Genomic DNA, 24896 nt, shown 5'->3' on the forward strand with positions numbered 1-24896 from the left:
ATCTTAGAAATCAGCAACAGTGTAAGGGGAAAGCGTCCTCCCTCTGCTACTTAGGTTTATATGATTCAGGGAAAGACATTTCACTTCTCTGAGTTTCATTATCTGCAAAAGAAGACATTGCTTAGATCTCTCCAATTCTAAATTTAAGTTTCTATATTGTACAGGTAGATGGTGAGGACCCTAGTATTAGGAAGACTCACCTGTAAGAGTTCAATTCTAGCCTCAGACACTTACTGGCTGCATGACCCTAGCTAAGTCACTTAACACTATCTGCCTCAGTTTACTCATCTGTAAAATGAGCTGGAGAAGGAAATGCCAAAAAAAAAAAAAAAGCTACAAATGGGGTCACAAAGAGTTGGAAAAGGCTGAAAATAACTGAACAATAACAACAAAATATTGTATAGGGATCTAAATCTGAGTGTATGATTTTATAAAGGACTCTTCCATCTCTAAATCCTACAATCCAATCCAACTTCCCTACCTCTAATTTTTACAGATGAAGAAAAGGAATCTCTAAGATGACAAATGATCTTTTTAGTAACTTTTTGGAATCTAACAAGTCACTTTAAAAAAAAAAAGGCTGTTTCCTCTAACAATTAAAAAAAAAAAAACTGCAAGAAAAACATCATTGACCTTTAGAGTTCTATCTCTTTGTCTTTGAGAATGGTCTACCAGAAAGCCAGATCATGTCTCCCAGGGAAAACAGTAGAGTTTATGGTAATTATGAGATCGTTTGCAATAGATAATGGTGATTCATGAGACCATTCTTATTTCTCATGTAAAAATCAGCACTGATGAAGGCAACTCAGCCCATCTTCATCTAAGTCTTAGTCTCACCTGTGCAATGGTACTGTTGTCATTGCTTTGTCAGTAGAAGTTCTGCTTCTTGCCACCTATGAAAATTTGGACAAGTTGCTTTTTTAAACTAACATACAACCTCTTGTGCATTGCTGGTTTCCTTTATTCTTTTGGGGGAATTTCATGAGAAATGATTATTACTTACACTTCAAGTCAAGATGAATCCAGTTGTTGCCTTTTCTTTCTCTTTTACTTTGCCCTGATTTTCCTAGTTGTCTCCAGTTAAAGTGATTACCTTGATATTGCCTTGTAATAGCTATAGATGGTACATGAGGGTGAAGTACTTTGGACAAAGTAATTTAATCTCTATGAATACTAACTATAATTGATATTTGGGGATTTTTTTCATCAAGACTTGTGTGACTACCCACAATTACAGAAAGCATACTTATTCTTAATCTGCAATCTACTTCTTAGAAGTTAGTTTAAATATATAACTCTATTGATCTGGATCTATCTATCTATCTATATATATATAGATCCAGATCAATAGAGATATTTATTTATTATAAATGAACCTTTATTCATATTCTATGTATATATATATGTATATATACATATATATATTTATATCAATTACAATGTCAAAAGTGGGTTCAGGTATCATCAGAGTCAATTTCATTGACATCATCATAGCGGGACCAGCTCTGGGAACACTTTAACGAAAATGACTGTCATGCACATTTCTTAGACATCAGCAGCTGTTGCTCTGGCCCAACAGAGTGTAAAAGAGAAAAACTGATTTGGCAGCCTTTGCAGTAATGTAACAAAGCATGACTCAATGGATCGTTTCCCCATCCTTTCCTAGGCATATGGATTTTAAAAACCTGTGTACCTCTAAACACTTCAGAAAAAATAAGAAATTAAGAAAAGATAAAACCGGTGCTTTAAAATGATAGTCACAATAACATATAACAACTTGCCAATCTGTCCTATTATTCCACAGAATCTATGTAGGATCTGTCTTCAACATCTGAATGTGCCTCTTTAACAGCATTACTTATGAAGGAAAGGACTGGTGGAAGGAAATATCTTTCTTGCTCATATCTGACAATCCTTACTGGTTCCGTGTCAGTGTCAGGAATTCAACAACATACCATCTCTTATTCCTCTAATAATTTTCAAAAAACAATATTGATGAAAATGGAATTAAAGAGAGATTACTTAAGCATTTGGGATGATTTGTCCAAGAAAAAAAAAAAACATATGCTTTATGAAGCCTAACTGGGATCTGCTGGAGCATCATCTCCTTTAATTTCATTTCACTGATGAACCCCTAAGAGCCCTGAAGTGGTCACTGAAAAAGATAGGAGGGCTATCCCTCAATTACTTACTTAGGATTCTAATTTTTCTCCAAGCTTTTATTTTATTATAGTCAAATAGCTAACATTTATATAGTACTTTAAGATTAACAAGGTACTTTACATACATTACTTCAACCGATCTATCCCCAAATCTTTGTTTAGGATTCCCCCCTCCCAGCCCAGAGTGTCTGAGATTTAACATATTCATCTAATATTCATATGACCTCAATCTTTTCTTTGATTTTTGTGCCCCAGATACCTTGATGATCATATATGAAAGAAGCCCCAGAAGGTAATATAAGACCTTTTTGCTGCTTTGCATTTCCCTATTCTATTCAATCAATGTTGCCTAATAAAGACTTATATATTCTCTACCTCTTGTCTTTACCTGTTCATTTGACAGTTTCCGTCAAAGATGCTGCATGAGGCTCAAACAGATGAAAGCCACAGTGTATACTTAGTCCATATTTTACTGGATAGTCATTTACTTTAAGGAGCAATATCCAGAAACATGTTTTGTCTAAAGATTAGAATTGCCTCTATAGGAGATGCCAAATACTGCAATGTGTCCACAGAACTATTTTATTTAGCAGAAGTCTCAACAATTTGACACAGATTTAGGGTAAATATAGATCCGATGACTATAGTTGAATAGTAGTGGAATAAAATGCTTTTAAGGAGAAACTAGCACAGGGTTAAAGCCAAATTTTTCTTGAACAGATGATATTTCAGATGGCCACACTATTCCAGATGCACCAATTTCCTTGAAAATCCAATCCATATATGTGCATATGCTGTGCTGGCAGGAGGACTGCCTGAAATGGCCAAAACCCAAGAGCTAATATTCTTTTGGCCAGAATAATGCAATTATTATTTTCCTAGCTATCAGTCTAAGCATACAGAGCCATCTGTTATGCAAAGCAAACATACACATCTCAATTACAGAAAATGCAGTTGCCTTGACAGAATTTGGATTACACCACTAACCAGGGCTGTAAAATTTGTTTTAAGCGACTGTATAATGGATGCCTTTCAGGAGCTCCATAATTAGCATTTACCTGCTTAAGCTAATTATTCATCCTTCTTCTTTACTGGCTTATTAAACTTTGTTGGATACTATGCATAAAACAGATTAATACAAGCATAATATAATCATAAACACCTCAGTTCTGGAGCTTGACAGGGTTAGCAAGATGGTGGCGCACCAGTTTCAAAATCGGAGAGCCCTGATACCGAGTCCCAAACAGATTAGGGCAAGGATTAAAGCCTATTACCAAACTGGGGGCTTTAATGAGATACAAGAATACTAATATTGAGTTAACAATAGCTGTTTCTATTTCTATCAGTTGGCTTGCTAAATCCTGAAGAAAATATCATCATTTGTACATGATACTGTCAGGAGATAAAAAGACCCTCGTTCTGATTTTTAGCAGATCACAAGCTTCCCTCCTCCCATCCAGATATCAAATATCCTTCTTCATTATTTTGGTATGTCTTTCTTGATTTATCCATTACACAGCAAATTCCCTGGCAACCAAGAGGCTCCAACGGTGCTGGCAACCTGCATAAAAAAGTGCCAACTTTCAGGAGCAATGAGCCCAGAGAGGGCCACTGTTAAGAAGAGAGACCCTTCTTATCTCCATCCCTATCTCCACAGGGCAAAGGGGTAAGAAGTAGATGATCCGACTTGGCAGATCCTTACACAAACCTGTATGCATGTGTGTGTGTGTGTTTGCACATACACATACCCTCTGCGCCTTTGGCTGGGACTCTACAATATCAAGCATCAAAATGAAAAGGGCCAAATTCACCAGTCACCCTGACACTTGCAGATATGCAGATGTTTGGCATTGCAACAGATAAAACATTCAGATAATTAGCTTAATTTTTCACTTTTTTTTGTCAGGACATTTTGGCACTCTGTTGACACAGCCTGAATTCCTCACTTAAATCATAGTAAATTTCAGCTTTTTCATGATAAAAGATGAAGAAGCAATGTACAAGGGATTTCCCCTTCCCCCTCCCCAGTGCTGCCCTGCTCCCACTATTTCCTTTCTTTTAACCTCTGACAAACATGTGTAGTAATTAAATGGCAAAATCAAAATAAATAACTATCTTATTTTATCAAATTGTCTTTCAGCATTAAGGAACATTTGCAAAGGCAGCAAAATATGTCCTTGCTGAAACCCTCCCCACAACACATTTTAATGGTCTCTTTCAGCATTTCTTGACTCCAAATGACTCTCTGTCATTGTGTCAGCTCCCAAGATAATGCAGGGTACTCCATAAACATCCAGTAATAGGACACAAGGGAAGCACTATTAGTGTGTCCCTCTCCTACTGGGCATAGAGGTTTCAAAGTTCAAAACAACTGAGGGAAGAAACTCCATTTGTTCTCAATAAATTAATAATGATTCTTTGGGGGTGGGGGGGAGCACACAGGGGAAAGTTTTCAAGCCCAAGTTTATTTCAGAACAGTTAATCCTGTTCACCAGAGCTTCACAATGAGCGCGGGAAGAGATGGGAGATTCCATTAAATAATACATTTGATAATTCATGCAAAGCAGAATATTTCTTGAAGAATGGAAAAAAAGCACAAGAGTGAAGTCATTCACCTTTCAGAATCCATTTTTGTTTTACTTACTTGGGAGAGGCCTAGGTAGATGGAGACAGTTTCTGAAATGTACAAAAATTTTCCTTCTTGATTTAGTGCAAATACAAATCCATCCAGGGACTGCAGAAGGAGAAAGAAAGAAAGAAAAAAGGCAGATATGAATTGACTGATAAATAGAAAAGATACTGCTGATATTTAGCAAAGGGTCATTTTGGTTACAGACTAGGACAAAAGCATCACACTTTCATTTCAGAGCATTGCTTTCTTTGCTCAGCTTGTTCCTACCTGGTATCCTCTCACACTTTTTTTTTTTTTTTTTTTTTTTTTTTTTTTTTTTTTTGGCATTGCATGGAATGCAAAGCAATAAAATGCCTGAATTTACTGTAAAAATCCTTTATTGGGGGTGGGAGGGATTCCTTACATCTCTGGCATGCTGATCATGAGATAATTCACAATGTATAAAAATGAGAAATTCCAGATGCTATGAAATACTTCCCCTGCATTTTGGAATTTAATTGTTATTCAGACGAAAATAGCCAAACTCTGTTAGCCAACTTTAAGAGGAATGAAAATTATAATAAGGGGGTGGCTTGAATAAGAGAGAAAAAAGAAAATCATTAAAGAAAGGATGACTATATGCAAAGAAAGTCAGATGTCCACTTGAGTCACTTTGCATATCAATAATTTGTTAATTAATAGAGCATTATATGTCATTTCCTCCATGTTTCTTTCTTTGATATAATAACTAACAAACCAACTCAATAGATTAGGGAGTGAATATGCTAATGGGTGGCACCAATACAGTTTTATTTTTTTACACACAAAAGTGTACATTAAGGTTGAGATCCAGCTTTCATTATGACTCCTTAAATGATGATGGGGATGGGAATGGGAGTGGGGGGAGGGATAGGAGTGGGGGAAGGGTGAGACACCACACATTAATCCATAAGTCCTCAAACCTTATTGCAGTTTCCAAATGAAGGGCTGCATTTTCAATTTGATGAATGGTGTAAATCACTGTGGACTCGGATGGGAATATACCACTAAAATTGAGAATAAACTTGCTTTAAATTCTTGCATTGCAAGTATGGGTATTTTATGTGCTGAATTACTTCCATACTCCTCATTTTGTGCTATTTCTTAAATGAAAGGTTAACAGAGAGGTGAACATGCTTTCCTTTGCCATGGGAAAAATAATTATGAAGTTATAAAAATTGGTAATATTGATAGAGGTTGTGAATCTGAAAACATTTGGGAGTACCACATTGGCCAGGAATCACATGGAAACTCACATCTAGTGAGATCAAAGGGAATTTTTTTCAGTAAGGAGAAGATGACAGAAGTATATGCAAAATCAGAAAGAAATACACTCTTTGCCAAATCCCTGTCATAATTTTAGCCTCTTTAAAATATTGAATGGTATTTTCTGAGCAGTTTTATTGTTTTGCTTCCTCCGCTCCCTGATTAATTTCTGCCCCTGCTGTTGGTCCCCACCTCTGGTTTACTAGTTGGGATAAACAATTCAAAGTTCTGCATTTGGGGGTGAGGAGTAAAAAAAAGATAAGATACATGAAGAATGATTACTTGGCAAACAGGGTCCATTTAAAAACATAGGCTCCCTCATTTATATTTATAAAATTACAAAATACAAATCTACCTAGAGTTTCCTTGTTACATTTGTACTGTTAAAACAGCTCATGACTTATTAGAAAAATCATTCTTTTTCAAATGACTAGCATGTGGGAAACATTGGAAAGATTGCAATCAGAGGACCTGTGTTCAAAATCATCTTTTATTGATTGAGCAGATTGATTAATTTCCCTAGGCTTCAGTTTCCTTAGCTACAAGATGAGGATGTTGGCCTAAATGGCTTTTGGGGTATCTTTCAATCCTGGATCTATGACACTATAATTCTATATCAATTCTAGTATTAGTAATAGAAGTTAAATCCAGAACATGATTATGAGATTCATATTCCTAATGGCCAAGTGAAGAAGTCTTGGCTTTCTTATATTTAAAAAGATATGCTTTAGGAGGCGGGTACCAAAGACAGTTAAAGAAATTTCAAGAAGGAAAACATTTGAACCTATTAAAAGGAAAACCATTTAAAAACTGGCCAGCTTTGTTTTAGTAGCAAACAAGCAAACAACAACAATAACAACGAAGCAGGCTTATACACGGCTTCTAATTTTCTGGGAAGATTTTAGTGAAGCTCTGTCCACATTGCACAAAAACATTCCATCATCTAAGTAACAAAAAAATCTACCAATCTGTTTGAAAACATGGGTCACAGATTGTTCAGATATTGCATAGACTGCTTGACTGAATTTTTTCCCATTTTTAAATGAAATTTTTTTTGTTACTGTTGCTGTTTATTCATTTCAGTCATGTCTGATTCTTTACAATCCCATTTGGGATTTTCTTGGCAGAGATACTGAAGTGGTTTGCCATTTCCTTCGCCAGCTCATTTTACAGATGAGGAAACTGAGGTAAACAAAATTAAATGACTTGCCTAGAGTCACACAGATGGCATTTTAGAGACAAGAGGCATCTTGGATTGAAACTCAAGTCTGAGTACCTTCAAAGTAATAATGATAAAAATCACAACCACTAAATTATGCATCTACATTTACATTGTACATTTAAGATGTACAAAGTACGTTACAAATATTTCTCATTTCTGACTTTCACAATGACCCTGGGAGGGAAGTATTATTATTATCTCCATTTTACAGTTAAGGAAACTGAGGCTAATAGAGCTTAAGGACTTGCCAAGAGGCACATAGCTAGTATCTGAAGCAAGATCCAGAATTGGATCCAGGGTTCCAATCACTGTGCTACTTAATAGTTCTAGAGGAAGAGTTAATAGACCCAAGAATTTAGAGGAAAAAGCCACCTTAGGAATCTAGTGTGATTCCTTCATTTTACAGATGAACTGTAGTTTGGAGACTAAGTGATTTGTCTCAAATTATATTGGTAGTAAGTAGCAGAGCCAACATTTGAACTCAGTCCCTCAGACTTTGGATGCTATTTCACTGAGCCAAGATGCTCACACTACCATAGTTTTTCTCTATTTTGGAAATAAGCATGGCTACAATTATCATCCCCTCCAACCCCCCCCCCTAATGCCAGCTATTTTGGGGGAGGAGCATAACATGTTAGGTAGATCCTTGGAGAAGTTCCAGAATGCCTTCAAAGCTGGGTGGAATTTGGATGTCTCTGATCTCAAGAGGGTAGGTGGGGGGAGAAAATATTTTCATCAGTTAGACTCAGGAACCAAATGTGATTAATCTGAACGTTCTGTGGCATTAATTTTTTTTTTTTTGATTTGAGAAAGCCATTATGTACTGTGCTGTTTCAATCACTGCAGGCTACTTTTTAATTTTTTTTAAACTGCCCACTGTTTTCAACAGGCGCCAATTAAGATTCTGAGGTCAAAGGGTTAATTACATCTTCTTACCCACTATGTAGAATTTTCTGATTATTAACCAAGGTTGGATTAAGATGAAAAAGAACCAACACAAATGTTAATGCTTGTCCCTCCTCCAGAAGATTTATTATAATACCATGCTGAAATCTATATGCTTTCCTCAAAGAGGTTGGAGAACAAAAAATCTTAGCAGAAACTGTAAAATGGACGTTTTAAAGGCATATGGTGTCTGATTTATCAAAACAGTATTCTTATTACTAAAAAAGTCTTAAGTTATCCAGAGAGGACTGTTAGATGTCCTCTGTCACATCCTAGGAAGAGTATATGGTATCCATTCTGGAAATGAGGTTGAGATGTAGACATCATCGCCTATAAGACCTCTGGATAATAAAGCCAGTAATTATAATTTTTATCCCTTGACATCACTGTAACTTACAAAATGTAAGGCAATATTTCTTAACCTCCCTGCTCCCCCCCCCAAACAGCTGAGTTCTTCTAACCATATCTGTTAGATTAGGAGTTATTTTCTCAAAGTATATGAGAGTTATTGTACCATTATGATTAAAAGTATACTGACATACAAGGCATTGCTTAATGCATTGTGCTAAATGGTTTATATTTGTTGAGGTTTTGACCCAGCTATTTTTGCATATTCCTTACAGCTATATTTCACACACTGAAATTTTATTCTGGTGCCTATAAAGGGGGAAGGATCCCCATCGATTGAACTGCTCCCAAAATCTCCTAATTCTTTCTAGTGTATTCCAATGCAGAGGAAAAAAAAATCCTGTTTCTGTGACCTAACTCCAGTTAGAGTGAAGAATTACCAGTAGGCTAGGTTATTTTAATGACAGATTATTTTAAACTAAGCCTTCACCATCTGTTCCACCCCCTAATTATGAATGCAAAAAGAACATATTTCACAATTACATCAGTAAAAAGTAAGATATACGTGATTTAAATGCATGCATGTGTTCTTTGTCCAATGCACCATGCATCTGTGATGTTCTTCTTATAATTTAGCCTCATAGTTGTCAGGGATTGGGAGGGGGGGAGGGGATGCCCATCCATGATAAAGTAGATTCACTGATATACTCAACTTTTTCCCTGGCAAACACATCTTCTTAATTAGAGTTTTTCACTGTTACGACATAATGATATTATGACAAGAGCTGAGCATTAATTTGAGGATGGTGTCTATCATCCAGCAGATATGGAGCATTAGGTAACTGTTACAACGGTTTTTACTATCATTAAGGCAAGACAGTATGGTGTAGTGGATAGAGGTCCCCGCCATAGAGCCAGGAAGATAGTGGGTTCAGGCCCGGCCTTGGGCACATACTATAGCTGCGTGGCCCTGAACCTATCACTTAACCTCTCAGTGTTTCTTGGAAACTCTTCATAGCTAGAATTTATGGAGATAAGTCCATCCGTATCAGAAGAGGGACATTACATATTGGGAGTTCCTCCATGCTGATGAAACCAGGAGTCCAGAACAACAACAAAAATAAAAAGAGCTATGATCCAAACATGGCCAAGTAGGTGGATAGAGTCAGGAAGACTCATCTTCATGAGTTCAAATCTGGACTCAGACACCAATGATGTGACCCTGGGCAAATCACTTAACCCTGTTTGACTCAGTTTCCTCATCTGCAAAATGAGTTGGAGAAAGAAATGACAAACCGCTCCAGTATCTTTGCCAAGAAAACTGCAAATGGGGTCACGAAGTCAGATATGATTGCATATGACTGAACAAACAACAACATGATATAAAAATCCTTCTAGCCGGCTGAGCAAAAGATTGTTATCAGAAATTGGCTCTTCTCAACAATGCGATGATTCAAGGCAATCCCAATAGACGTGGGATGGAAAATGTCATCCACATCCAGAGAGAGAACTATAGAGACTGAATGTGGATTGAAATATAGTATTTTCATTTTTTGTTTGTTTTTCTTTCTCATGTTTTTTTTCCCTTTTGGTTGATTTTTTCTTGTGCAACATAACAAATATGGAAATATGTTTAAAAGAATTGCACATATTTAACCCAGATCAGATTACGTGCTATCTTGTGAAGTAAAGGAGAGAGGGAGAAAATTTGGGGACGCAAAGTCTTACAAGAACATGTGTTGAAAACTATCTTTACATGTATTTGAAAAATTTTTTTATAAAGACTGTCATCAGAAACATGTAACAATTCTATGAATAGTTCCCTTGGGTTTTATAACACAGGTAGAAGAGTCTGGGAATTAGAGAAAGGAATAAGCATTTATTAAGTATTTACTATATGAAAAAACTTCTCAATCATTTCATTTGATCCTCAAAATAGTCTGGAGAGATATGTTCTATTATGATCCCCATTTTTACAATTCAGGAGATTGGGGCAGACAGAGATTAAGCAATTGTCTGAGGTTGAATGTGAACTCAGGTTTTCCTGATTCCAGGACCTGTGCTCTATCCACTGTGCCTCATAGCTGCTTCTAATCTAAGTTTGACAAACACAAAACATAAATGGCCTGTGTGTGGCAAATACAGTACAGAGATATTCACCAATAGATAAAAAAAGTTGAGGCTAAAGAGAGAAGTTCATGGGTTTCAAAAGGATGAAATACAGCAATCCTTTGAGAGACCCCATCGAGGTACCATGCACATCCTACCTATAGTTTTTTTAGGAGGTGATTCTGGGCTGTTAATAATACAAGTCTACATTCCTGGCAACTTCAAGGAGATGTTGATCTGCACAAGGAGTTAGGAACTGGGCTCCAAATGTTTGGCTTGGAGTTGGGGTTTCCAAATCACGTTTTTATGGTCTGGAATTTATCAGTTAAATAATGGGTAAAAACAAAAGCTACATTTATGGAAATAAGAATCCAAAAAAGAGTGTTTTCCCCCCTCAGTGTAGGTGAGAGCTGACATCAGAAAGGTTTGGACTTTTATTTAATTCTTAAAGAATCTTTTAAAAGCATCCTATGTCACTTTCCTTCCCTGCCTGATGAACCAAAATTACAAAGGATGGTATTTTCATATTTTAATACATAAGCAGCTACCTAAAAATGTTGACCAAATTTAAGTTTCTATGAAACAAACCCTGACTAATCACATAATCAAATGACCCTGACTTGGATTTAGACATCCTACTTTCCCATTAATAAAGAATGACTATTCTCATTAAGAGCCTAAACCAGAGAATTATAACAATCTCAAGTCATCTTTCACTGTTTCAAAACAAACAAAAACAATGGAATGCCAATTAACTTGTGGCAAAAACAGGAGAGCAGAGATAGAGATGCATTCTATTCTTGAATAAAGTGCTTTAAATGGTAATGATGATGGTGAGATGGGGAAATGTGAAAATGGGAATACACCAAATCAAATTAAGATGCCTGCTTTCTGAGCAAGAAACTCTGGATGTGCTTTTTATTCATTAAAATTACATGTTTCAAACTATTTCCACTCATATGAAAGAGTGTTCCACATCACTACTGATCAGAGAAATGCAAATTAAGACAACTCTGAGATTCCACTACAAACCTCTCAGATTGGCTAAGATGACAGGAACAAATAATGATGAATGTTGGAGGGGATGTGGGAAAATTGGGACACTGATGCATTGTTGGTGGAGTTGTGAAAGAATCCAGCCATTCTGGAGAGCAATCTGGAACTATGCCCAAAAAGTTATCAAAATGTGCAAAGCCTTTGATCTAGCAGTGCTACTACTGGGCTTATATCCCAAGGAAATACTAAAGAAGGGAAAGGGACCTGTATGTGCCAAAATGTTTGCGACAGCTCTAGAAACTGGAAGATGAATGGATGTCCCTCAATTGGAGAATGGTTGGGTAACTTATGGTATAGGAAGGTTATGGAATATTATTGTTCTGTAAGAAATGACCAGCAGGAGAAATACAGAGAGGCCTGGAGAGACTTACATCAACTGATGCTGAGTGAAATGAGCAGAACCAGAAGATCACTATACACTTCAACAATGATATTATATGAAGATATATTCTAATTGAAGTGGATATCTTCAACATAAAGAAGATCCAACTCACTTCCAGTTGATCAATGATGGACAGAAATAGCTACACCCAGAGAAGGAACACTGGGAAAGGAGTGTAAAATGCTTGCACTATTGTCTTTCTACCCAGGTTACTTATAACTTCCGAATCCAATTCTTACCGAGCAACAAGAAAATTGGATTTACACACATATATTGTATCTAGAATATACTGCAACACATTTAATATATATGGGATTGCCTGTCACCTAGGGAAGGGAGTAGAGGGAGAGAGGGAAAAATTTGGAAAAGTGAATAAAAAGGGATAATGTTGTAAAAAAATTACTCATGCATATGTACTGTCAAAAAATTATAATTATAAAATTAATAAATTATCAAAAAAATTACATGTTTCAGGAACTGTGTACCAAAGTGTTGATCTTTCTTCTCTGAGATGCTAGTTCAACAGAGTCTTGAGTGATGTGTATTTTCTGGTTTTAGAATCAAACCAAATGGACAACAGATTTCACTATAAAGACACTTTAGACCATGTGGCTCAATCATATATTGCTCAATCAGGATTATGGAGTTTCTCCCATTTGGGCATACTTGATCAATCAAGGGTATACAAATGAATATTGTTCAACTAAAGTATATTCTAATTTTGCTTAGCATGAAATAGAGGAACAAAAGCTTAATTCAGATGACTAGACCACAGGCTATTATGTGGACATGTACCATCATCAAGGGCCAATTGGGTACTTTCAATTGGATGTTCGACTCTATGTGACCCCCATGTGGGATTTTCTTGGCAGAGATTCTGTCCTGGTTTGCCATTTCCTTCTCTAGACTATTTTACAGATGAGGAAACTGAGGCAAGTCAGGATAGTGACTTTCTTTTAAAACTAGACCTTCCAATATATCTTTAAAAACATATACATTTTCTGCTTTATACGCTTTACAAGCATTTTTGTTAGTCCCTGTACAAAATATTCCATATCTCATCTCCATCTATGCCTTAAATGTACTCTTTCATTCCTCCTGTCTTGTAAAATATTTTTCAGAGTCTAGTTTGAGGGCTATCACTTACATGAGGTCTATTTGTGAGTTTATTCCTCATTCCCCTCCCTCTCCCAAGAAAATGACTATTTACTTTATACATATTTTGCATATACTTATCCATGTCCACATCATAGACATATCCAAGTCTATATTTTTTCCTCCAAGTAGAATATAAGTTCTTTGAGGACAAGGACTTCTAAAATTTTTGTCTTGAATTCTCAATATCTAGAATAGTGCCTCACATATAGTAAAAATGTTTATTGAAGTGATTTGTATTAATTGTTTGTCCCCTATTCTTTTATCTATCTTCTGGGTTTCTATCAAATGGAGAGATCAAAGACAGCAACTCCATATTTTTAGTTTATAGTGATTCTCAGCCATGTTTTTCTGGCTAGCTTTCATTGTCTTTTAAGCTATTTGCAGAGAACAAAAACATATCACCCAACGAAGAAAATAAGAAAAGGATCTCTATTCGCCTGTTTGGATAAAGATTCTCTCTAGGTTATAAACTCCTTTATAGAATGAGTTATTTTTGGTGTTTGCTACAAAATACTTGCTATAGGGCCTACTGTCCTCAGATTTTGACATCCTAACTTCTGTTATGAGGAAAAAATTAAAATTAAATGAGACATTTGGAATTACAAAATCACTAAAATAGGTAATTAATAATTAATTTTGATAAAACTTAAAGCCTGGAGGTTAAGAAATCTTTAGGCTGGGATGAAATAGTTTTAGATGGCCGCACCTGCCTACAAAATGAGATACAGTAGCTCCATTTGATTTTTTCAACTGTCTAAATGAGGAGAAAGGATCTAAGCTAGCCTATTTGTATAAAGACTCAGTCTAGAGAAGTTAGAGAGAACTTTACTCCAGGGAAGACCTAGGAGGTTACAAGTAGGAAATATTTTTATGCCCTATGGGGTGATGCTATAGTAGCAGAAGATAAGAGGGTAAATTCTAGAATTCTGGACAAAATGGTAAGGGAGGACTATAGCTCTCTTCAGGAGTAACCTTGCTGCTACACGACTAGGCCAACAATACCACAGGATCCACTAGCACCTTTAATTCCAGTTTAATCAATCTGGGGATTTTTTAATCCAGAAAAATATTTATAATGATGTAATGGAAATCAGTAAAGAAATATGATTTGCTTTGTAGAAATTTACTTTATAGTAAATTTAGTGGCCAATCAATATTGAATAATATGAAGTATATTTGTATTTATTGATAATGGCAGAGGTGATGCTGAGAGAAAGGATAAATGAACCACGATGAAGTACATTAATGTTTACAGAAGAATGGGTAGCACACACTCTCTCACTCTCTCTCTCTCTCTGTCTCTCTCTCTCTCTCTGTCTCTCTCTCTCTCTCTGTCTCTCTCTGTCTCTCTCTGTCTCTGTCTCTCTCTCTCTCTCTGTCTCTGTCTCTCCTCTGTCTCTGTCTCTCTCTCTCTCTCCCTTTCTCTGTCTCTGTGTCTCTCTGTCTCTGAATTTCTCTGTGTGTGTGTGTGTGTGTGTGTGTGTGTGTGTCTTTCTCTGCTCTATCCTCATCTGTTTCTCTGTCTTTGTCTCGATTTCTGTCCTTCTGTCTCTCTGTATTTCTGTCTGTCTCCCTCTTTGAGGCTGTCTTCCTATTTTAGGCAGTTTGGTGGTACAATGAATAGAGTGTCCGCTCTGGAGTGAGGAGGACTTGAGTTCACATCAGCCTCAGTCACTAGCTGTGTGACCTTGGGCAAGTCACTTAACCCTGCTTTTCTCAATTTCCTCATCTGAAAAATGAGCTGGCAAAAGAAATGGCAAAACCCTCCAGTATCTTTGCCAAGAAAATCCCAAATGAAATCACTAAGAGTTGGATAAAAGTAAACAACAACTTTTCTTACCCAGTCTAGAAGTACAGCAACTACTCAGGACTTGATCCTATCATGGGAATCTTTATTTGTTCCATTTTTCCAAATTAAGTCAATTCCCCCTTTTATAGGTAGCTGGGGGCTATTGGTGCTTAACCTAATTAGCTTTACCTCTACTGAAGTGCCTAACTCCTAACTCAAGCTTCTACCATCAAGGACTAAAAGCTTTGCTCATCTATTCCTGTAGGTGAAGAGTTTGTGGAATAAAAAGTAACAATGATTAAAGAACCCTTTAATGAATTTAGCAAATTACAAAACCATTAAAATATATTGATCTGATGCATTCACATATGTTTACATTCTAAAAACTATTAGTATATTTAAAGGAAAATGTTTTCAAAGATCTGTGGTCAGAAAAGCCTGATGTGGTTTAGAACAAATGTGAACAAATGTGGTTTAGAAATTCAAGATCAGAATAATGACTGGGTCAAGAAAAAATGTTAACTTTCATTTAAAGAAATGATTGTGATGCTGTTCTTTATTATCTTGTTTCATCTATCATTTCCCTAATTAATTACTAATTTTCCTAAATCCATAGGAAGCTATAAGTAACATGGACCTATAATAGAAAATAACATTTAATTCTAGAAATCAGCAAAGCCAGGAATTATTATTAATTTTTTTTTATTTCTCTCTCAAGTAATTGCTTGGTTCTTTTGTGGTCTACATTTGTAATGTTGATATCTCTATATTGGTTTTCTGTGTATTCCAAGAGCTTTGAGGCTGCCTTGCTTCACTGCCTTAGCTCCAGAGCTGATTCCATACAAAGCAGAAATATACATTTCTATGAAAATCAATTATTCTGATGAAATCTGAGAATAGGTTCTGAATGATTTCTGGATAAACAACTCAGCTTACCACTAGAGAATACTGCTGCTCCAAAGACCATCTATTTCTTGATTGGATGACAGGACCAGGTGAGAAGACCCCATAGAGATAAGTTGCCAATAGAACTCTATTCTCATTCTAGGATTTGAAGGAATGTGAGCTATAGCTTTCTTTTAACTTCATTCTTTCCCACGCGCTCTTCTATGATTAATAACTGAATTCTGCAGTAACACATCAACTTTTTTGGGGGGGATCAGATCTATACCTGTGTTCTCATTGGTAGAAGGAATGAAAAGTTTCTTTTCCAATAATAGATTATCAGCCACTGTAAAATTTATGCCCTTAGAGAGCTCCTTGGGGGGGGAGGGGTACTGAAACATTAAATAATTTCCTTGGAATCCAAGTATGTTTAAGGGGCAAGATTTGAAACCAACTTTATTATATTTGCTCGGCCTATCCAAGAGCACTGAATATCTTTCCAATTATTTAAATCTGACTTTATTTTTGTGGCAAGTGTTTCGTAATTTTGCTCATATAATTCCTGACTATTCTTTGGTAGATGGATTCCCAAATACTTTATACTCTCGACAGTTGTTTGGAATGGAATTTCTCTTTGTATCTCTTGCTGTTGCATTTTGTTGGTGATATATAAGAATGCTGAGGATTTATGTGGATGTATTTTGTATCCTGCCACTTTGCTAAAATTCTGAATTATTTCTAATAGCTTTTTAGCAGAGTCTTTGGGGTTCTCTAAGTATACCATCATGTCATCTGCGAAAAGTGATAGTTTGATTTCCTCATTGCCTACTCTAATTCCTTGAATCTCTTTCTCGGCTCTTATTGCCGAGGCTAGCGTTTCTAGTACTATATTGAATAGTAATGGTGATAGTGGGCAACCTTGTTTCACTCCTGAATAAGATAACTCTATTGAAGAAATAGATGATAAATAGCAACCCATCATGTGAATTTTTTTTAACTGTTAAAGAGATAAATCCAACAAGAGATTAAATATAAGCTAAATAAATTCTTGAATTTAAAGAATTAACCAGTAGTTGTGTGTTCTACTGGTCCTATTTTAGTTTGGAGAAAGGCTAAAACTGCCTATATAGAGAACTGCAAATTTTATAAAAGGGGAAAAGTGAGCAGAGGGAGAACTAGGAGTTGGCAATCTCTGCTCCTTGGCTAAAGTTAATTTTTTAAAAAATGTAATTCTATTAAGAGAAACCTCCCTACCTTACCCTATTGCCACTTAATTTGTAATAATTCCTGATGGGTAATTTAACCATCCTCCATTACCATTACCAGGTTGGCAATGACTATTTTAAATTACAGCTTTACAGTATACAAATATACCGTAAACAAAATTTAAGTAAGATTGAGGATTTCAAATGCTGTTATAATGCAAGTGATAGGAATCCAAGTGATAATTGAAGTGCAAAGAAACAGTAAGATCATTTCATTGAATGTAAAATTAGAACTACTCAGGGTGGTCTAAAGTAAGTAAAGAACTTAGGTAAACTTCTAAAGTGACAGGCTTTGCTAACTTCATATCTTTCTGGGCAACCAAATCATATAGCAATATAATGTCAGTTTCCAGTTTTGGGGGTTGCAATTTTTAAAAAAATTGCTACTGACTCTTTCCTCCCTTATTCCCTTCTTATTTTCCTCTGCCTCTTTCGTCTCTACTTTTTTTCCTTCCTTCCTTCCTTCCTTCCTTCCTTCCTTCCTTCCTTCCTTCCTTCCTTCCTTCCTTCCTTCCTTCCTTCCTTCCTTCCTTCCTTCCTTCCTTCTTTTTTTTCCTTCCTTCCTTCCTTCCTTCCTTCCTTCCTTCCTTCCTTCCTTCTTTTTTTTCCTTCCTTCCTTCCTTCTTTTTTTTCCTTCCTTCCTTCCTTCCTTCCTTTCTTCCTTCCTTCCTTCCTTCCTTCCTTCCTTCCTTCCTTCCTTCCTTCCTTCCTTCCTTTCTTCCTTCCTTCCTTCCTTCCTTTCTTCCTTCCTTCCTTCCTTCCTTCCTTCCTTCCTTCCTTTCTTCCTTCCTTCCTTCCTTCCTTCCTTCCTTCCTTCCTTCCTTCCTTCCTTCCTTCCTTCCTTCCTTCCTTCCTTCCTTCCTTCCTTCCTTCCTTCCTTCCTTCCTTCCTTCCTTCTTCTCTTCTTTAATGTCACTTCTTAAACAGCTGAGTACCATGGCACCTAAAACTTTCATCATGATATCTAGTACAATCAGGTATTTGATTACAAATTAGAATCCTGGAGTTGAATCTTCCATGTTAAACTACATGAATTAAGCTCCTTACTGAACATCATATTGGCTCTGGCTTCAGATGCAAGTAAGAGAAGAAGAGAGAAAACAGTCCATCATGTCAGTTATTAGTTGCCAATAGGATGCTTCCTTATCCTTCCTCCCTCAACCACCATCTTATACTAAATAAAGAATAAAATAATATTCTGAATTGCTCAGAACCTTGTAGTGTTGCTCAAGGGTAAAAGGCAATGAAAAAAAAAGATCACAGATCATACATTGTGGTATCCTAGATATAGAATAAAAATTAACTTTAGAGGTTATTTAATCTTTTCTTTTTCTTTTTCTTTTTTTTTTTTTAAAGGCTGGGGTTAAGTGACTTGCCCAGGGTCACACAGCTAGGAAGTGTTTAAGTGTCTGAGACCAGATTTGAACTCGGGTCCTCCTGAATTCAGGGCTGGTGCTTTATCCACTGCGCCACCTAGCTGCCCCAGAGGTCATTTAATCTAACCTATTCTTTTTCACCTGAAGTCACACAGGTTCATAGAAGCATAGATATAGATTAGAAGTCAAAGAGTTCGATATCCTCAGTTCACAGATAAGGAAAATGAAGTACATTGAATGAAATGACTCATCCAAAGTCACACAGATAGACAAGAGAGAGGTTTTGAATCATAAACCTTATCCAAGGTTTCTAATTCCACAGATAGTATCCTGTTTCTACAGTACCACAATACTCCTTCAGTGAGTATGTCCAAGTATCTTCACTGTCACAAAAATTTCACTAAAATCTAGATGTGTACCATCCAGTATCCAGGCCCCTTCAAATAAAATCTTATCTCTTTCTACTGTCTCTGGAAAGAGAATTGTCTCCCAATGAAGGAATAATTTCAGAAAGGGGTTTGTGTGATTAGATTTTGGATCAAGTGCATTGTGTACCTCAACAGCTTTCAGCTTTTCCCATTACTCTAAAATCATACATATCATTTATAAGCATTTTTGGTTATATGATTTATTTAATTAATTAAGTTCCTAAATTTTGGGCTGACTCCCTGATCAAAAGAATATTTGTCCAGCCTTATCATATAGATTAGGATACTTAGTAGTGTTACTTGAATTAAAGAGCAGCAATGATTTCCTACTAAAACATTTTTCTTTCTTGAAGATCAAGCTATAGTTATTACAAGTATCCTAGTCAGTTAAGAAACTGAGGACACAAAATCTTTGCTAATAAGCAATAATGGTTTCCCCTCTTTTAAACCGTACCATGAATCGTAAACCTTGGGAAGCCTTAGAACTTGATACAAGTTTTAGGAGTTTAAAAAGTGAATGTGACTTTAGGCTGTAATGAGAAGTATAACAAACAGGAATAGAGAGAGTGTAGTGTGGTCCCGTTGTTCTCTGTCCTGATGAAGTCACATCTGCAGGAACCTGCTCAGTTCTGTAAACCACATTTTAGGAAAGAAATTGATCAGCTGATGTATGCCCAGAGGAGAGCAATCAGGAAGTGAAAACTCTCACATTTATTCCTTATAAAGAATAACTGAAGAAACTAAGAATGTTAAGTCTAGAGTGGAGAAGATTTAGTGGGAATATGCTAGTTTTCTTTAAGGAATTGACAAGGCACTATCCCTTGGAAGTGGGAGTAGACATGTTTATTTTGTATCAGAGGATAGAACTAGAAATAAGTGGCCAAATATAGTCTTGTGGCCAAATAAGAAGAAGGAAAGAAAAGCCCTAACAATGAAAGGTATCAAAAAGTTGAAAAAGTTGCCTTGGTGAGAGGAAGAAGGGACAGTGTCAAATTCCCTTCAGTAATGATCTTTAATAGAAGGTAGAAGGGGGCTCGAAGCTAGAAGCTTAACCATTTGTCAAGTATTTTGTCTAGAGTATTTTGGTTCAGGTATGAGTCAGATGAGGTAGCTTCTGATGACTTCTTTCAATTCTGACATTCTATGATTGTGTAAACTCAAGCTATGGTTCTTCCTTCAATGCGGTTTAATGAATCTATGAATCAAACACAATAAGTTTCTGAATAACCCAAGAGTTTCAGATTGAATACAGCTTCTTGGTCTTATTGTCAATAGAGCAAGGGAAAACTAGAATGCATTGATAGAAGTACACATTACAAAGTACCAAAATAATCCAAGAAATCTGCCATTTTGCTAATGGACGCATTAAGAGAAGTTGACTGGTTAGATTCTATGGTATTCGAATTTACAAAACAATGATCTATTTACATATGCTTTTCTCTCTACCAACCAAAGACAGGATAGATAGAAATGGCTTGAAAACAGTTAAAAATACTTTTGTGTTTCATTTGTGAGTTGTTATAGGAGAAAAACAATACTTGCTGGCATAATTTGCACTGACTCCACTCATGTTTACCATTGTTACTTTCTTTCCCTCCTAAACAATACAAGTATGTCATGAATAATCCATTTTACTGGAAATAGAGACAATTGCTTCTTGAAGTTATATATTCCATCAAATTGAAAAGTTTTTGTACAAACAAAACTAATACAGACAAGATTAGAAAGGAAACAATAAACAGGGAAAACATTTTTACAGTCAAAGGTTCTGATAAAGGCCTCATTTCCAAAATATATAGAGAACTGACTCAAATTTATAAGAAATCAAACCATTCTCCAGTTGATAAATGGTCAAAGGATATGAACAGACAATTCTCAGATGAAGAAATTGAAACTATTTCTAGCCATAGGAAAAGATGCTCCAAGTCATTATTAATCAGAGAAATGCAAATTAAGACAACTCTGAGATATCACTACATACCTGTCAGATTGGCTAGAAATGACAAGGAAAGATAATGCACAATGTTGGAGGGGATGAGGGAATAATGGGACACTGATACATTGTTGGTGGAATTGTAAATACAGCCAGCCATTCTGGAGAGCGATTTGGAACTATGCTCAAAAAGTTATCAAACTGTGCATTCCCTTTGATCCAGCAGTGTTACTACTGGCCTTATATCCCAAAGAGATCTTAAAGAAGGGAAAGGGACCTGTATATGTGCAAGAATATTTGTGGTAGCCCTCTTTATAGTGGCCAGAAAGTGGAAACTGAGTGGATGCCCATCAATTGGAGAATGGCTGAATAAATTATGGTATATGAATGTTATGGAATATTATGGTTCTGTAAGAAATGACCAGCAGGAGGATTTCAGAAAGGCCTGGAGAGACTTAAATCAACTGTTGCTGAGTGAGATGAGCAGGACCAAAAGATCATTGTATACTTCAACAACAATACTATATGATGATCAATTCTGATGGTCCAGGCTCTCTCCAACAATGAGATGAACCAAATCAGTTCCAATAGAGCAATAACGAACTGAACCAGCTACACTCAGGGAAAGAACTGTGGGAGATGACTGTGAACCACTACATGGAATTCCCAATCCCTCTGTTTTTGTCCGCCTGCATTTTTTATTTCCTTCATAGGTTAATTGTACACTATTTCAAAGTCCAAAGTCCGATTCTTTTTTGTACAGCAAAATAACTGTATGGACATGTATACATATATTGTATTTAATATATACTTTAACATTTTTAACATGTATTAGTCAACTTGTCATCTTGGGGAGGGGGTGGAGGTAAGGAGGGGAAAAATTGGAACAAAAGGTTTTGCAATTGTCAGTACTGTAAAATTACCCATGTATATATCTTGTAAATAAAAACCTATAATAAAAAAGAAGTTATATATTCCAATTTATAAAAATAGAATGGAACTAAAATGGTAACACACATTACTTCTCTTGTTCAGTTTTTGGTCAGGTTTTCATTAGGCTACTGTCTCACATGTTTTCAGTATTGAGAATAGAGATTAGTGTCTTTTGCCCCATGGAGGGAGTAGCCTTCAGCATAATGTATCTAGAAAAGACAATTGAATTCTTAGCCTTATATGTGAATTTCTCCCTTCAATGATTAATTTTCAACAAATGGCTCTTTCCTCTGTCCTAGAAAAAAGGTTTTTCTTTTAAAAATGTTTTATTGATATTTTTTTACATTACTCACATTTCCCACTGTACTCCCTCCTTTCCTTTCCTAAAGAGTCATCTATTATAATAAAGCATTTTTTGAAGAAGGAAGGAAAATATATCAGGAAAACTAACCAACATGGTAAGAAATATAGCAAAGTTGACAATATATTTAATGTTCTAAATTCATGTTCCCTCATTGATTGCTGTGGGGGGGTGGAAATATTTTATTACATTAAAAATGAGAATTTTAAAAAATAAAATAGTTCTTAACTTTTAAGTAGTATTAAATTTTCCTGGAACATTATAAATGGACTTTGTAAAAAACATTCCCAGTCCCTTCCCCCTATGACAGGCCTCCAAGAAAGTAGGCTATTGTGATATTAGATGAAATAAAATCTTTAAAATTTCATTAAAATAGTTGGATTTTAATAATAGCTTTTTCTCAGCATTGTTTCATTTATTTCTTTCCTATTCCTCATTTATCATTCTTCCTCCTCTTTTGCTTTTATCTATCTTATTGTTGGTGGTGTTGTTTTATAAACCAAATCATACAAAACTCCCTTTAGCCTCTTTCACCAACTTGGCACTTGAACTCTTAGAATGGTTCTCCAGAGGCAAACACATTTTCCAAGGTTCTAGAGAGAAATTCTGAGAGGTTGAGGGTTCTAATAATGTAGCTCCTAGGCCCCCATCTAGTGTATTCTGCATTATCAATGAGCCATTAGAACTCTCTTAGTTTTTAGAAGTATTTAATGAGATATTACAACATTCTCCAGCCCAAAGGTTCACTTTCCTTTTGTACTGTAAGCCAATATTCTCAGCAGCTGATTTCTGATTCTATATCCAACCTTGGACAATAAAACATATCTGATTTGATTTATAAAATGGCATTGTGGATATATAATATCTTCTTCACTCACTGAGGCAACTAATGAACTTCAAGAATTACACATTGATTTAGAATAAAATGTCTACAGAAAATATCTGGAATTAGAAAAGATCTTAGTATTCAACACATTTAATCACCTACCTTACCTCCTAGATCAAGAGGTTAGAAATTGTTCCTATGATTTATCCAGGTTATATATGTGAACTAGAGTCAAGATTTGAACTCATATCTTGACTCAACATCCAATGCTCTTTCCATAGCACCATGTCTCAATCAAAGGAAGAATAGAAGGCAATATGTTTCTTCCAACAAGATTTGTTTATCCTAGCATTGACCTCTGCCAACAAGCAGGATTTGTTCTATCTTCTTGCTTGGGGGTAGCTCTTAAGTAATAGGATTAGCTACTTTGATTTTTTTTATTTAAATGCTTAATAGAATGGAAAATGACTTCCCTAAAGGATTGAACACCCAAAGACTCAAATTGGCCTTTGAGTATCAAGAAATAACTTTTATCCTGCAGCAAATTTTAAAACAAGAAGAGTTTTACAAATACAACCCTGTGAACTTTATAATTTCCCATATATCCCCTCTACTTTCATTCTAGGTGGTTGTGCTTGCTTAAGATGTTTGCTGCTCACCCTAGATCTTTACTTTAGCTTTAATCCTTAGCAGAGTTCCTTTAGCATAATGGATCCTAGAATGGCAGGGCAATTGAATACTTTGAAATATTTGTGAATTTTCACCCTCTATGGCTAATTGGCAACTCAAGGTCCTTTCTCTCAGGAATGGAGAATTAGCATTTTCCTCTCTTTAATTTCATTGTTATATTTTTCTTTTTTTGACATCACCTACATTTTCCACTATATCAATTCCTCAGACAGACAGTTATACCTCATAATAAAAACTATCAAAAAGAGAAAGGCAAAAAAAAAATTCAACAAAAATAACCAATATAGTGTCTGGTATTATAAACATTGTTCTACATCCAAGATCCCTCACCCCTGATAAGATCCTGGGATGTCTTCTAATATTGAGAATAATTTACTTTTTAAAAAAATCCTTGACTTAAACTGAGTAGATTCCCAAAAGTCAGGGAATAGCTGAGTAATTTATGGTAGATGAATGTTAAGGAATATTATTGTTCTATCAGAAACGATCAGCTGAATGATTTCAGAGAATCCTGGAGAGACTTACATGAAGTGATACTAAGTGAAGTGAGTTGAACCAAGAGAACATTGTATAGATTGTGTGTTGATAAACTCTGATGGACATGGCTCTTTTCAATGTTCAGGCGATTCCAATAGACTGGTAATGAATAGAGCCATCTTCTATACATATTTCCACAAAAATCATGCTGCACAAGAAAAATCAGATCAAAAAAGGAAAAAAGGAAAAATAAAACAAAATGCAAGCAACAACAAAAAGAGTAAAAATATTATGTTGTGATCCACACTCAGTTCCCACAGGCCTCTCTCTGGGTGTAGATGGCTCTCTTCATCACAAGATCATTGGAACTGGCCTGAATCATCTCATTGTTGAAGAGAGCCATGTCCATCAGTATTGATCATTTTATAATCTTGATAATGAACAAATTAACTTTTACTTAACAAATTAACTCCTCTGCCTCACTTTCTTCATCTGTAAAATGGAATAAGAATATCCACAGCACCTACTTCTTAGAGTTTTGTAGAAGTCACTAAGCTGGGACAAATGAATTATAAGAGAAAGTGGTAGGATGGTAGAGCCCATTAAAGAAAACAGGACCATATTACTTCACTTTT

General features: G+C 35.8%; 1 protein-coding gene across 1 annotated transcript in view; it reads right to left on the reverse strand.

The window, feature by feature from the left end:
• The window catches only part of NPAS3 (neuronal PAS domain protein 3), a 1108236-nt gene that overhangs the window by 317409 nt on the left and 765931 nt on the right, over nt 1–24896 (reverse strand). The window contains 1 exon segment of the mRNA XM_074289550.1: nt 4807–4896. Coding sequence (XP_074145651.1) covers nt 4807–4896 — 90 coding nt within the window.

Source organism: Sminthopsis crassicaudata, chromosome 2 (assembly GCF_048593235.1).
Source record: "Sminthopsis crassicaudata isolate SCR6 chromosome 2, ASM4859323v1, whole genome shotgun sequence".
In the NCBI taxonomy this organism is placed as follows: domain Eukaryota; kingdom Metazoa; phylum Chordata; class Mammalia; order Dasyuromorphia; family Dasyuridae; genus Sminthopsis; species Sminthopsis crassicaudata.